Source organism: Peromyscus maniculatus, chromosome 19, assembly GCF_049852395.1.
Source record: "Peromyscus maniculatus bairdii isolate BWxNUB_F1_BW_parent chromosome 19, HU_Pman_BW_mat_3.1, whole genome shotgun sequence".
In the NCBI taxonomy this organism is placed as follows: domain Eukaryota; kingdom Metazoa; phylum Chordata; class Mammalia; order Rodentia; family Cricetidae; genus Peromyscus; species Peromyscus maniculatus.
Window position 1 is genome coordinate 24,126,882 of NC_134870.1, and position 14,903 is coordinate 24,141,784.

The 14,903-nt window shown below is 43.6% G+C and overlaps 1 protein-coding gene across 20 annotated transcripts in view; it reads left to right on the forward strand.

Moving 5' to 3' along the window:
• The first annotated feature begins 2,097 nt into the window (after positions 1-2,097).
• The window catches only part of Apc (APC regulator of Wnt signaling pathway), a 101,538-nt gene continuing 88,732 nt past the window's right edge, over positions 2,098-14,903 (forward strand). For 10 of the 20 annotated variants that reach the window (XM_076554903.1, XM_076554906.1, XM_076554921.1 and 7 more), the window contains exon 1: positions 2,333-2,471. Coding sequence is in view for 10 of the 20 variants with exons in the window: in XM_076554925.1 (XP_076411040.1) it covers positions 2,304-2,471 (168 nt within the window). In the remaining 10 variants the exon portion in view is untranslated. Of the gene's footprint in view, positions 2,472-14,903 lie in introns of all 20 variants that reach the window. The other 10 variants (XM_076554904.1, XM_076554909.1, XM_076554916.1 and 7 more) reach the window with 2 other exon arrangements.

Consider the following 14,903-nt stretch of genomic DNA (forward strand, 5'->3'; position numbering starts at 1 on the left):
CTTTTACAGCTTTTTATGAAATGGAAATTCATATAAGCTTCAAAGAATCAAAAAAAAAGTCATAAAACTTGGATCCACTTCTCACAGGTCAAAAGGATTCTGGATAAATACAGCCTAAGTTTCCCCACCTGTCTATTCCTGAAGATGGGATTTTTTTTCTTTCCAGGTCTTGGGACTTCTCCCCCTCCTCAATTACTGATAATACGAATCTAAAAGTTCCAAATAAATTCATAAATTTTAACTTCTGTTCCTAGTTTATATCTGTCTCAACAGGTTTCTACTTGGCTGACAAGACGCATCCAAGCATCAATTGCTGATGACAACCTGCTCAATGACTGTGAGTCCTGAACTTGATGAAAACTGATATGGACCAATCCAGTTGATATAAATGCTGTCTCTTCAGCTGGTCAATGAACCAGATGCTTCTACATTTCCTCCTTGCCTTTGAGTAACATTCTGGCTTCCCAGGGCCCTGACAACAGTGTCCTAATGTCAGCAGGAAGTAACTACAGAAAAGAATATGCCGTCCTTGTTCCCCTCCCCACACTGTTAGATCAAAAGAGAATTTCTTGTCATAGGGAACCTGAGATAAGGTAATAATTGGTCCCCATTCTCATTGCCAAGTTCCTTCTAAATAAGGAACTCTCTCAGCCATCACAGGGCTTTTGGCCCTTCTGCTTCTGCTAATTGCTATTGGCTTTTGCATCACTGATGCCCTAACTAAATGATAATTATTCCTGTCTGGGTACCATTAAGATGATGATGCCAAAACCCCAATATAAGCCTATAAAAACAAATCTCCAAGATTCGAGATGATGCACTACTCAAGAAGGGAATGAGAGGACCGAGCAGATGCCATTGCAGGCTGCTCAGTCTCCTGTTGGAGATCAGGCCTCAATTTCAGTTTCCTGAAACTGAACAAGCAGTTTCTGAAAAAGCCACAAAAGAAGGACAGTTAATCATTGGTGCCCCTGACCACAGAGACAAGGTAGATTGAATGCACCAAGCCTGGGCCACTGAGCCAGCCCCCACAGTCAGTGCATACTAGGCCAGCCAGCCAGCCTCCACAACAGCTCAAGGACAAAACCTGGGAATTATACAGGCCTGTCAAAAAATGGAAAACTGTAGCCCTGACCAGCCCCTGACTAGCCCTGGACAATTAGAACATATTAATATGATTGCCACTTCCTTAAATCAATCACATCTGAAATGACCTACCTGCTCTAGGACCTCCCCTTAGCTGTGCTTAAAGGGAGCCCTGCGGGCTCCTCTCAGGGTCGTTGCCATCTTGCCTTCATGTGGGATGGCAGGCCCCAGCATGCTGGAATAAAAAAAACGCTCTTGCTGACTGCATACGTGGGACTTTTCCACAGTCTACTCTCCCTTAGCAAAGGGCTCATTGTTCATTGTTATACAATTCACACCTTTTCAGTTCCATAACCAAAGCTTCTTATCTAAGCCCCCCAGAGGGTCAGTGCCAAATGCAAATCCGCACAGTGTTCTGGGTTGTTCTTAAGCTGAGTTTGCATAGGCTTTGAGCCCTAGGAAAACTCTCAGATAACAGAGGGTATGGAGACAGGAGGTAGCCATCACACAAAAGGGCAGATCAAAGCTAGGTGCTGACAGTCTAGATCAGAGCCAAACAAGGTGTAGCTCTGTGGGAATTCTCCCCCCAGGGTCCAGAATAGGTAGGTTTAGAATTAAAACTGGGGAGGAGGGCTGGAGCGGAACCTACAGAACAAAAACTGGTTTCTGTCTTCTCCATTGGGTTAGGATCTCCCTTAGCGCTAGGATCCATTTTCAATACTTTTCCTATAATCAGTACCTAGCCCAGGCCCTGGCATTTGGTGCATGCTTGATACAAACAGATGCTCACAGATAACCGTAGTGTGCGCAGGAAAAGTTTACTAATTTGCTTTCAGCTCATCTGGGAAAGGCGGGCAGGTTGGAGACAGAGGATCCATCCAAAGACTAGAAGAGATTACCCAAATACCGCAGAGGCAGGGCACCGGTCGCTGCGCCTGCGCAGTCCAGACCCTCCGTCCCGACCAGCGGGACGCCGGCCCGCCCACCGCTCCCAACACGCGTGCGCGCTGCCCGCTTTCCCGCCTCCGACAAGATGGCGGCGGCCCTGTCCTGAGTGGGCGGAGTGTGGCTGCCGGAAACCCGGCTGCCGCCTCGGGGGAGCTTCGGGCGAAGGCCTGGGAGCCGCGGGCCGCGGCTGGCGCGATGCTGTGCCCGGGGAGCGCAGTCGGCTACCGCTGAGGAAGGGGGAGCGAGGCGTTGCCCTTCCAGCGCCCCCTATGTACGCCTCCTCGCGCTCGGGGCCGGTCGCCGCTCTGCCCGCCTCGGTCCCACCCCCGGTGACTCTCGGGGCCCGGAGCTCCGGCGGCGGCCGGGCCCGAGTCCCGCGGGAGGGGAGGCGCCCGGGCGGCGCCCGTGCTTGCGGCCGCGGAGCGAGCGTCTGGCAGGTGAGTGCGGCTGCGCGCGCCGGCGGCTCCCACCCCGGCGCCGGCGCCTCCCGGGACCCCGGCGGCCCCGGGTTCCCCCGGCCTCCGCTCTGCGCGTCCCTGGCCCTGCCCCTCTCCGGCCTTGCGCCGGCCGCGGGCTCGCAGGGTCCCCTGCCCACACCGTGGGCGCGGGTCGGGACTCCCGCCGCCGCCGTCGCACCTCTTCCCGGCTTCGCGGGCAGCCTCGCCCCTGCCAGCGGGCTTGCTTCCCTCCCTTCGCTCGGGGTGCGTGGGTCGTCCAGCCCGTTTCGTTCGAGTTCAGCCTTCTTGCGCTGCCCTTTAAAACTTTGCAGCGCTGGGAGGATTAGATTAGCTGAGCCTGGCTTGTGGCGTTACCGAGGAAAGCTTTACCGGTTGTACAGAGGCCGGTGGGATTCGTCCCCTCCCGGAGAAGGGAACGAGTCCCGATATTCTGGGATGGGTTAGGAGGAGTCCTGACTCCTGCCTAAATGGAACCTGCGATGGCAACATGGTTATTCGCTTCTAAATCGTTTATCTCTTTCGGCATAGCCAGTCTTTAGTCCCAGCTTTTGAGAAGGAGGCGTGAGTTTTGTGAAGCGTTAGGTTTTGTAGATCCATTGAAAAAATTGGGGAGTGTTATGTTCCTTTAAAAAAAAGATCTTAAAAATGTAAGGTAACACATAATGGGACAAAGCGTTAAGTGGTCTATATCTTTCTTTTTTTCTTTCTTTTTTTTTTTTTATTTGCGTAAAGTGCGCATTGAAGCGCATTGAGGCTTTAGGATCCCCAATGTGCAAGCCCTTTGTTTTTGTTTTTTAGAAAGGGCTGCTCCGATTTCTTGTGTTCTCAATTGTTACTAATGCTTAACAACGCTTATAGCTCTTGATAGTCTCTATAAGGCTGGTGTGTGCCAATCTCAGCCGCCCCTCAAGGGTCATCGCGATTACCGATAACGCAAAATTGCCCTAAGTCATTTAGGGACCTTGCCAAACTTTGCGAGTGCAAACTGCCCCATCAGAGTGGCCTGGCCGTGGAGGAAGTTGTCTGTCTCCTCTATCCCATTACTTAGATGTGTGTCAAGAGCCCCGAAGTGGGATTAAAAATACTGACATTTTGCCCTTCGAGATTGCAAAAGAGTGGGGCTTTAAAAGCTAGTTTAGAAAGCCGGGGTTTTAGCTTGGAGGTAGAGTGCTTGTAAACTCCATATTCCTCCAGGACCGTAAAAAGGTATGAATGAAAGTTTTAGATTAGCTTGCCCACTTGGAAGGAAGAAGTCGTCTTTTGAGTCTTCTGTCATTGGTTTGTTGGCAGCCTTCACTCCTACACCACTAAAAAGTACCCGCTGTCACTCCTACACTTTCATTTCCATTTGAAGGGATCAGAAGGAAGTTAGGGCTTCTAAACTCCAGTGGCTGAGAAAATCTCAGCTGTCTGAGGCATACGTCCTCTATTTCCCAGCCCCCCCCCCCAATATTATCTCATATTTGCTCATATTTCAGAGAAAGAAATGTCTGTCTGTGCAAGAGCAACAAACCCCTCCAGATGAGCCCATGACCAGCCCCTTCCCATCTCTCTATTTAGAACTCTCCATTATTACTGTTTGGAGGCCTCCTTCAGCTGCTCCCTTCCTCTCCTGTACACATTTGTGTTCCCCCTGAGCTACCAGATACAACTCGAGGAGGCTACTCTGAAGTCCAGATTTTCAGAGAAAAAGTCAGAATTCTTGGATCCAAGGACTCTGATGTACTCAGAGAAATCTTTCAGCCTTGGTTTTGACTTGTGTTAAAACTGTTTAGTAGGTGTGGTCATATTCCCACTCAGACTATTCTGTACCTATAAAGTAGGATGTAATACTTACCTCGCATGATGGATACACAGGGGTTAATATGTGTTAACTGTCCACCTAAGGGTTTGGCACATCTTCATCTTTCATTTTCACTATGAAGTCCCTATGAAATGGAAGAAGTCCCATACCATTTCACTGTTGCTGTGGGGGCATCAAGATGGGTCAGCAGGTGAAGGCACTTGCCTTGGAACCTGACAACTGAGTTAGCTCCCTAGGACCCACGTGGTTGAAGGAGATAACCAACCCTAGCACGTTGTCTTCTGACCTCCATCACACACAGATGCAGAATAAACAAATGTAATTTAAAAAAATTTTTTTTTCAAAAAAAATCACCAGAGAACACTAAGCACCAAATCTGCTCTGTGTCATCTTTGGTTTCTGTAGGCAATTGTAAATTATATAATACTCTGTAGTAATAAATGACGTGTCCTTAGCTTTCTACACTGTACTTCCTGGTTTCCTGATCCATTGAAAGTTCCTTAGAATGTCCTACCCTCTCTCATCTTTGTGCTTCTTATCAGCTAGGCTGCAAATAGGATATGCAGACAGAGGTGATGCATTTGCCTCTTGTAATTGGCAGCTGCATGCTTAGAGTGGCATGAAGTTTATCATATAATCAGTGCTGAAAGTCCATTTTTCTCCTCTTTCCTCAACATTGTCCTCTGAGTTCTTTGCTCAGACTTGCTTCTCTCCTAATAAGAAGACAGCTATTAACAATGTTCATGTTACCGTCTTCGTTTACTGCCAAGGGAAATTAGAAGGCTTCTCTTCTGGTCTTTTCCCTGAGTCCTCAGCGCTCCTGGGATTGAACAGAACAGAAAACCGTGCTGTTAGGTCTGGAGCAGTATCTTTTGTCTGGAGGTGGTAGCTGGTAGGAGTGAATCCTATCTAAAAATAAGGACTGTGGCACAGCATGGGGCTGGGGTGTGTGCGAAATGGGTCCTAGAAAGGTAACTAATGTCCTCAAGGCTCTGTATGTTCTTTGGTGTGTTTTCTTGGTGATCATGTAGATTTTTTTCTTTATGATATAAGTCATTTTGTGTGGATATTTCTAATTTCTGGAGCTCTGCTTCCTACTTCTGTTTACCGTGACCCCCATCTCAGCTGCCAAAAGTCACATGACAGCAAACTGAGTTGAGCCTGCATCCACCCACAGCTTGTGGTGCGTTCCTATGTGCTTGTATGTTTGTATCCCCTTCCTCCTAATCCCCTTGGTAACCACTTTTCTCTCAGTCACCCACTATTGAACCTTATAGTTATATTGGTTCTTCTTCCACTGCCCGTTAGTTTTCAGATCTTAAACATGTATTAATTAGGCTCCAAGTTACAGAATAGTTAACCGACTGACTTAATCAGTATCTCACATAAAAGAGGACTTCATGGCTAGTCAGTTACACTGCATAGTGAGGTTTTCAGGGATTTTCTATAATTGACTAGTCTTAGTGTGCTGTCTTAGGGTTTCTATTGCTGTGAAGAGACACCATGACCACAGCAGCCCTTATAAAGGAAAAACATTTAATTGGAGTGGCTCACTTACAGTTCAGAGGTTCAGTCCATTATCATCATGGTGCTGGAGAAGTAACAGTCCTACATCTTGCAGGCAACAGGAAATGGTCTGAGTATCCTACTGAATGAAGCTTGAGCAGAAGAGATGTCAAAGCTCACCCCTACAGTAATACACTTCCTCCAACAAGATCACACCCACTCCAGCAAAGCCACACCTCCTAATAGTGCCACTCCCTTTGGGGGGCATTTTCTTCCATACTACCACATGTACTAACTTTTGAACATATGCATATGCTATCATAGTTGTACATGGCTCCTTTTTTCTCCAAGTGCCATAGCTACCAAAGATATGTCCTCTTATCTCTTAGTTAGGCAAGTAAACCTTCCACAAAAGGTCTGTATCAATCAGGTGTCTACCCTAACTGTTATAATACTTGGAAAATCCATTTATGGCATTTAAGTGTAAGACGAGGCTGGAGAGAAAGTAACATGGTGTCAGTGGCCTATTTCCTCAGTGTTCTATGGAGAAATAAGCTTTACAAAGAGAATTCGCAAATACCAGTAGCCAGCATAAAGCACTGTTTACCTATGCATTGTCATAAACCATACATGGCTTTTTGCCAAACATTTTGATAACCATAAGTAACTATCTGAAGTGGCTTCTTATGTAAAATTTGTAAGATTTGAGTGGTAGATTAGAATATTGGATGCTTTGAGAGTTGGTATGATATTAAATACATTTAAGCACACCTGTTGGAACCATGTACAAACAATTATGAAACTGATTTGTAGTTCCTTTTCAGGGAAAGCATTTGGAAATAGAGGGGAACATTTCTGGTTGTCATAGTAATTGTCAAGTCCCACTAGCAATCAGGGAGTAGAGGTCAGATATACTAAGTAGTCTGTGATATTTGGAATGGTCTCGCAAAACAGTCATGCCTTAAAATGTCACTGTACACACGTTGAGATTAGCAAATGCCTTGCCTTTTAGAAGAATTCTCAATGATCCGTTTATAGTCTTATACTGTAAATGACAGGACAACAAATTCAAACTGACTTGAAAAGCAATGATGAGATCTTGTGTTGAATGTTAGCTTAGGCGTCGTTAATGGCTGCCGTGAAAGGAGGATTTGGCTCACTTGCTCAGGTTTGTTCTGCCCTCTCATTTCCCTAATTCTGGTTTCTTTCTTAGGCCTGCCTCATGGTAGCAGATGACTGTAGCACCTTCAGACTCAATGCCCATATTCCACGTACTAAACAACACGAAGACTCCCTTTTAGATTTGATGCTGTGGTGTTGAGTATCACCACTCCTGACCTTCTCTAAGCACCTGTTCCTACAAAGCTGAGAGCTTTGCTGTCTTGGTACACCTTTGCAGACTGTGTCTCCAGTATGTGTCATATTCTGACTCTCCCTTAATTATCTTCATGTTCTTAAATTCTAATGTCTAGATTACTTTGTGGTTTAGTGGTTTGACCATATGTGAATAATTTTGTACTTAGCACAGAAAGATAGGTTGTGGGAAAAGCAGAGAAATAAAAGGTCCTGCCTCTATATTCCTTCAACAGCTGTTTTTGAGCCCTGAATTATGTACATTGTACATGCCACCAAGCATGTATATGATGTTCTTCTAATTCATAAAATACGCCTTTCTGAGTCCTAGTATAGTTGATTGTTTTTACTCTTTACTAATGGCGGGGGGGGGGGGGGGGGGGGGGGGGGGGCCGGACGGGACCGCACCACCTAGCTCCCAAATAAATACATGGAGGCTTACTCTTACTTATGAATGCCTGGCCTTAGCTTGGCTTGTTTCTAGCCAGCTTTCCTTAACTTAACTTATCCCATCTACCTTTTGCCTTTGAGTTTTTATCTTTCTCTGTTCCTGTGTACCTTTCTTTCACTCTTACTCTGTGACTGGCTGGGTGGCTGAGTGGCTGGCCCCTTCTTTTCTTGCTCCTTGATCTCTCTTGATTTTTCTTCCTCTTTATTCTCTCCCCCTTCCCTGCCAGCCCCACCTATCCTTTTTCCTGCCTTGCTGTTGGTCGTTTAGCTCTTTATTAGACCATCAGGTGTTTTCCGACAGGCACAGTAGCACAGCTTCACAGTGTTAAACAAATGCAACATAAAAGAATGCAACACATCTTTGCATCATTAAACAAATGTTCCACAGCATAAACAAATGTAACAATCTTAAATAGTATTCTACAACATTCTAGTAGTGGTTTTGTCATTTCAGTCAACCCTTAGCATCCAAGGGAGATTTATGTTTGGACCTTCTGTGGAAGGCCAAGACTCTTACATAAATGGACAATATTTGCATATAGTCTCTGCACATCCTCCCAAATACATTAAATCATCTTTAGATTACTAATAATACAGGTTTAACATCCCTAAATACAAATAGCTGAAACCTGAAAAGGTCCAAAATATTAATTTTTTTTTGAGCATCAATATGACACAGGTAGAAAACTCCACTTACCATTTCATCTGACAGGTCACAGTCAAAATGTGGGCACATTAAATATATATATATATAACCTCAGGTTAGATGAAGAAGGCGGCTGTGTATGCAACATAAGTGAGTTTTGTGTTTAGGCTTGCATATCATCCCTAGGATAGCTCATGCATATGAAAATATCCAAAAATCTGAATATTTTTTAATCTAAAACATTTTGGATAAGAGATACTTATGTGTACCTCATGCAGTGTACAGGGTAATTAAATTGCTGTTTAGATAATACTGACAAGAAAGGCCATATGTGTTCAGTACAAATAGAAGGTTTCTTTCCAATTGTTTTTTATCCACTGTCAGTTAAATCCAAAGATGCAGAACTTGTGAAATGTATAGCTCACTGTGTTTTCCCAGTCAGCAAAACTAAACACAAATGCCACTCATTTACCAAGAGTTCTAGCTGGAGTTCTTGTCTAGATGTCCAGGGCCCTGGGTTTGACTTCAGCACCTCATAAAAGAAAGCCAACCAAACCCAGCTGTTTTTGAGGGCCTGCTGTGTAAAGCAGGGTGGCAAGACTGGAGAATCAAGTAACCCGTGCTCTTTCTGAGCTCACATGTTGGTAGAGGACATAGCCAACAGTGCACATCTATGCACAGGTCATGTTTAGGCTTGGAAGTAAATAAAATGGGTTCAGGTAATAAAGCTCGTCACTTTAGATAGGGCAGAAAAGGACCTGAATGAATGAAGTAGTGGTGAAAGTCGTGAAAGGATCTGCTTGAGTGAGTGAAATGGTCTGTGTTGTCCTTGTCAGGATTTCAAATCAACAGTACACCGACTTTGTAAAATAAATCACCCCTCATCTCATAAATACTTGATACACAATCAGTTGGAATCATTTCTTCTTTGAATGCTTGTTAAAATCCAGCAGAGGAAACATCAGGGCTGGGGGGTTTTCTTTGTGGGAAAGGGTTTACTACAGATTTTATTAATTACATTTCTCTCTTCTCTTTCTCTTCCCTTCTTTCCTTTCCTTTACTGGGGATTGAACCCTGTGCTTCACACAGACTAGGTAAGCTCTCTACCACTGAGCTATACCCCATCCTTGGTTGCTCATCTGTGTGCACAGGTGAGTGTGGAGGTCAGAAGTTGGCCTCTGGCGTCTGTCTGGAGCCCTCTACCCTGGTAGAGACTGGGTGTCACTGGGACCTGAGCCCCTGGGGGCTTCCTAATTAGTCTAAGCTGGCTCCCAGTGAGCCACAGGGATCCTCCTCACCATCTTCCTGCTTGCCAGGCGACTACCTTTCCAGCTCAGCCATCTCAGGGGCTGTTTCTGTTTTCTCAGACCATCAGTATTGTTTAGAGGAATGCATGTATTTTCTGTTTCTTAGTTTCCTATAAACTTCTATTTAGGATCATTTTTACTGATCTTAAAGAATCTGAAATTTAGATTTCCTCCAGTCTGCCTGAAAGGTCTTTATTTTTCCATGCTTGAAGGATGTTTTTGCTACAGAACTCTAGGTTAGCACTTATCTCTTGGAATACATTCTAGATTGATTGTTGCTTTATGTCAACTCATTCTCCTTTTTTTCCCCATTTTTTTATTTTTATTTTTTTTTTTGAGACAAGGTTTCTCTATGTAGCCCTGACTGTTCTGGAACTTGCTCTGTAGACCAGGCTGGCCTCAAACTCACAGAGATCCTCCCACTTCTGCTTTCTGGGTGCTGGGATTAAAGGCATGCACCACCACACCTGGCTGGCACCATGGCTCTAATAAGGAATTTTATCATATTCCCTTTCAGGAGAGAAAACTTTTTAACTCTATCTTATGCTTTATTAGTCTGATTAGGCTCTGGGCTTCATGAATGGATGGATCAGTTCTTATCAGTCCCACACATTTGTCAGCCAAAGGGCCTTCAAATACCGTCTTTACTGCAGTATTCTCTTTGGTTCTTAATAAGATTCAGCATTGGTAGGTGAAGATCTTCCTGCCCCTTGTGTGCCCTGCCTCCTCTTACTGTGTCTTAAAGGCTTTATTCTGGACGGTTTTATCCTCAGAGATACTCCTTTTTCACCGATATCTCATATTTGGTTACTTTTCCAGCAAGTGCTTAATTTAGGTTATTTTACAGTCCCAAGTTTTTTCAAATCTGTGTGATTTTTTTTTTGTAGTTTGCCGTTCCATGCAGTACACACACACACACACACACACACACACACACACACACACACACACACTTGACTGCTCACCTCCTGAGTATAGTAACTAGGAAATTATAATCTGTTAACTCCGATGTTTGTAAATCTCTGTGGATCTGTGGGAGAAATAATTGGTTGTATGAGATAATGTTAACATTTTTGTGAAGATTTTTATTTGGTATTATCAAGCATCTAGGGCTATAAAACTACCTTAATCAAATGTCACATTGTTAACTGCTGGACTGTCTGCATGACTGACTTACGTGTGGCCAGAGTTCATGGTTTCTGTTATGATTTGAGTGTGGGGAGTGTCCTCCAAAGGTCCATGTGTTAAGGGCCTGGTCCCCAAGGTGGCAGTGTTAGGAGGTCTAATGTGACATGTTTGGTATTGGTGTTGTCCCCTCTAAGGCCACCTCTTTTTGGGTCGTGAGATGAGCTGCTTGCTTTGACAGTACATCCACTGTCCATCCACTCACCAGAGTCTCAAAGCGGTGGGGCCACTGGGTTATGTGGAATCTCCTTGTGTTTCAGGGTGTCTCTCAGGTGTTTGGTTGGAATGGCAAACACGATGTGCCTCCCAGTCCTTTATTAGTCTTCAGATGGAGGGCCCTTGAGAACCTCAGCCGAAAGCCACCTTTGTCCAGGACTCTGCTTGGCCCCCAGTCTTGAAGGACAGACAGCATTTACTGTTTATTCTTTTCTTTATAATCTTACAAAAGCAAAAGTTGAGATCACTTTTCTGAGTTCCAATCTCTAGTGGGTTGGAACTGTTTATTTCTCATTTTGTTGATAGTTATTTAATGCTTTTAAGAAGATTACTTTAATATCTCACTTTTAAAATTATTTTCACTGTGTAGTTTTGGTGCCTGTCCTGGATCTCGCTCTGTAGACCAGGCTGGCCTCGAACTCACAGAGATCGCCTGGCTCTGTCTCCCAAGTGACTCTGTCTGGAAAAAACAAACAGAACAAAACAAAACAAAAAACACTGAGATTATTTTCAGAGGGCTAGTTGATCTGAACTGTTGGATGTACCGTTTCTACAACTAGCAGTCCAGACATTTGACAATGTGTGCAAAGGAGACAACCCTGGCTTCGTGTGTTACTAATTTCTTTGTGTTCGTGCCTCTCTGTGGCATAAATGAGAGACCCGGGAAACATCAAAATTAACATGTGGTTGTTTTGTTTGTTTTCCACACCATGTCTCTGTATAGCCCTGGCTGCCTCTCACTCATAGAGATCCACCTGCCTCTGGGATTAGAGGCCTGAGCCACACCCTCCCTGCTCTAAGATGTGTTTTTTGCCAGGCTAGTTCCTGTGGCCTGTGTGGTGCCCCAAGGAAGGGAGGCAGGATATTATATTTGGCTGTACATCTTTGGAGCAGAAGTTGTCCGTTTAACCTGGTGGGACACGATGTGAGCACTGTAAAGTTTGGAAAGGACATGAGTCGAGTTGACAAGGGTCTGCAAACAAATTGTTCTGTAGTATTTTTATTCTCAGTAATTAATGTGAGAGCTCTTATGCTGGGTAGATGTTGTGATTTTTAAAATTACATGTATTTATCTTGGGGTGTGAGTGTACATCTTTGTCACAACGTTTATATGGCGGTTCAAGGACTGTTAGGGCATCAGTTAGTTCTCTCTTCCCACTGTGCGTGTCCCTGGGATCTAACTCAAGTTGTCATGCTTGGATGTAAGCACCTTTGCTCACTGAGGCATCTTGGCAGCCCGGGGCTTGTGAATTTTTTTTCAAGGATAAAAAAGGAGTTTTAACGTTTATACATCTATAAAAATGCGTAATTTGTATCTGAATTCTGTATTTAGTTAATTAAAATTTAATTTAGAAATTCTAGGCTTTGTTGGTGGGCAGTCTTCCGTGTTTAAAGATTGTGTTGGAAATGTAGAATAACCTTATATTTTATAGTTATTTGACTTGATAGTCATTACAACGGTTAGCGTGAGATGTCATCCATTTCTGCAATTAAATTGATGCATCAAAAAATACAGAAGCATGGGCTGGAGAGATGGCTCAGAGGTTAAGAGCACTGACTGCTCATCCAGAGGTCCTGAGTTCAATTCCCAGCACCCACATGGTGGATTACAACCATCTGTAATGAGATTTCAAACCCTCTTCTATATACATAATAAATAAATAATTCTTTAAAAAAAAAATACAGAAGCAGCCTCTTGGAAGGAAACAGGATTTCTGAATTTTGCTGCATTCTGTTTCTTCTCTGCCAAATGAATATACTAACTTAAGATCCGTGTGGGTTATAGTGCCTTTGCTTCCCGCTTGTTTCTGATTTGCTCACTTGTCTTCAGAACACTGGGTGATAACGTAAGACAGAGTTTTAGAGTCAGAAGAGACTGCGTGCATGGAATTGCTCCTGTGTTCTGCCGTCTTCCCCATCTATTAAAGCCGTGTGAAATGAGAAATGCCTTTGTCACTGTTTCCTGAAGGGCTTTCCTGCCCGGTACTACTTCCTAGGCATGGCTGAGAATGGTGTCTTTAAGATCTGTTCAATGGCAGTGCACCTTGATGACTTACGCCTTGGTTGCCCGTGCACTTAATTTCAGACTTCATGAATTGAAATGAGTGTATTGAATTTCTTTTTTTTTTCTTTTCTGTTTTTTTTTTTTTGTTTTGTTGTTGTTGTTGTTGTTGTTGTTTTTTGAGACAGGGTTTCTCTGTGTAGTTTTGGTGCCTGTCCTGGATCTCACTCTGTAGACCAGGCTGGCCTCAAATTCACAGAGATCCTCCTGGCTCTGCCTCCTAAGTGCTGGGATTAAGGCACGCGCCACCACCGCCTGGCTTGTATTTCTTAAAGCTACCTGCCTGAATTGAGGTATGAATCAGTCCCAGCCTTCAGGCTTGGCAGCTGTTAATTTCCATGCCATTTCTGGGCCTGGCCTGTCACACAGGTTGAATATTATCCAAAATGCTTGAGACTAACAGTATTTTGGATTTTTGTCTTTCCTGGATTTTACAGTATTTGTATATGCATTGTTTGAGGATGGGATCCAAGTCAAAACATGAATTAGTTTATATTTCTCATATACCTCAAGGTGTGTATATGTATATACACATATATTCTCTTGATTGTGCTGGGACCAGACCCAGGGCCTACTGCCATGTTAAGCACACACTGAGCTGTGTATTTTGTATACCAATACATCATTTTTTTTTTATTTTGACTGTGGCCTGTTACATGACACTGAGTGTTAATTTCCCGGGTCATGTTGGCATTTAAAAAGTACTGGATTTATGGAAAGTTGGATTTGTGGTTTTCAGATTAGGAGTGTTCAACTTCTGTATTTCCTGAAGATTTTTACTTAATAGTAACCTCAGCAAAGCAGCAATTATATTAGATTACGTACCTCAGACAAGGAGCAAATGATACTGTTATGCTATCATAGCATTTAATATATTTAATTAATGATCATACTATCTTATTTTCAAACTCTTGTCATGCTTGACTGACAAGGATAATGCTCAATTTTCCTATTATATTCTTTTGTATACATTGGAGTGTGGTTTAATTAACTCTGTGACATTATTAACCCTGTGATGTTCTACCCACCTCATTCTTTTAATTTCTTCTGTCTTTGCTATAGTTTCATTTCAGAAAAACCCTTGATATATTTTATATTCCACTTGTCTTTCAGTAGTTTACTTCAAACACATTTCTCCTGTGTCTTCTCTAAGATTAATTTACACATTGACAGCACTTAAGAATATATGCCAGGCGGTGGTGGCGCACGCCTTTAATCCCAGCACTCGGGAGGCAGAGCCAGGCGTATCTCTGTGAGTTCGAGGCCAGCCTGGGCTACCAAGTGAGCTCCAGGAAAGGCGCAAAGCTACGCAGAGAAACCCTGTCTCGAAAAACCAAAAAAAAAAAAGAATGTATTACCTATCCATTAAAACAAACTTTAAGGATTGAAAAGTGTTGTAGTGGACAAAAATCTTAAAAATTGTTACTATTTAAATAGTTTATTCATTTAATTATATATATGTGGATATGAATATATATGAATATATATATATATATATATATATGTAATTTTACAGGAGCCTGGAGTGGTCAGAAGAGGTATCAGATCCCCTGATTAGAACAGAATTAGGTCTTTGACAGAAAGTTATATCTCAATGTAATCAACAACTTGTTCACTAAATATTATAAGGATGTTGAGGACTGAACTTGAACCATGAAAAGAATAGCTTTCCACCTTCTGTAACTAGTGTTCGGCATCGCTTTTTTTGCTTGTTTTTCAAGTCAGGATTTCTCTGTGTTACAGCTCTGCTGGCTGTCCTGGAACTTGATTTGTAGACCAGGCTGGCCCCCAACTTACAGAGATCCTCCTGCCTCTGCCTCCCGAGTGCTGGGATTAAAGTCATGTGCCGCTGCCTCCGCCGCCGCCACAGTCACCCAGCATC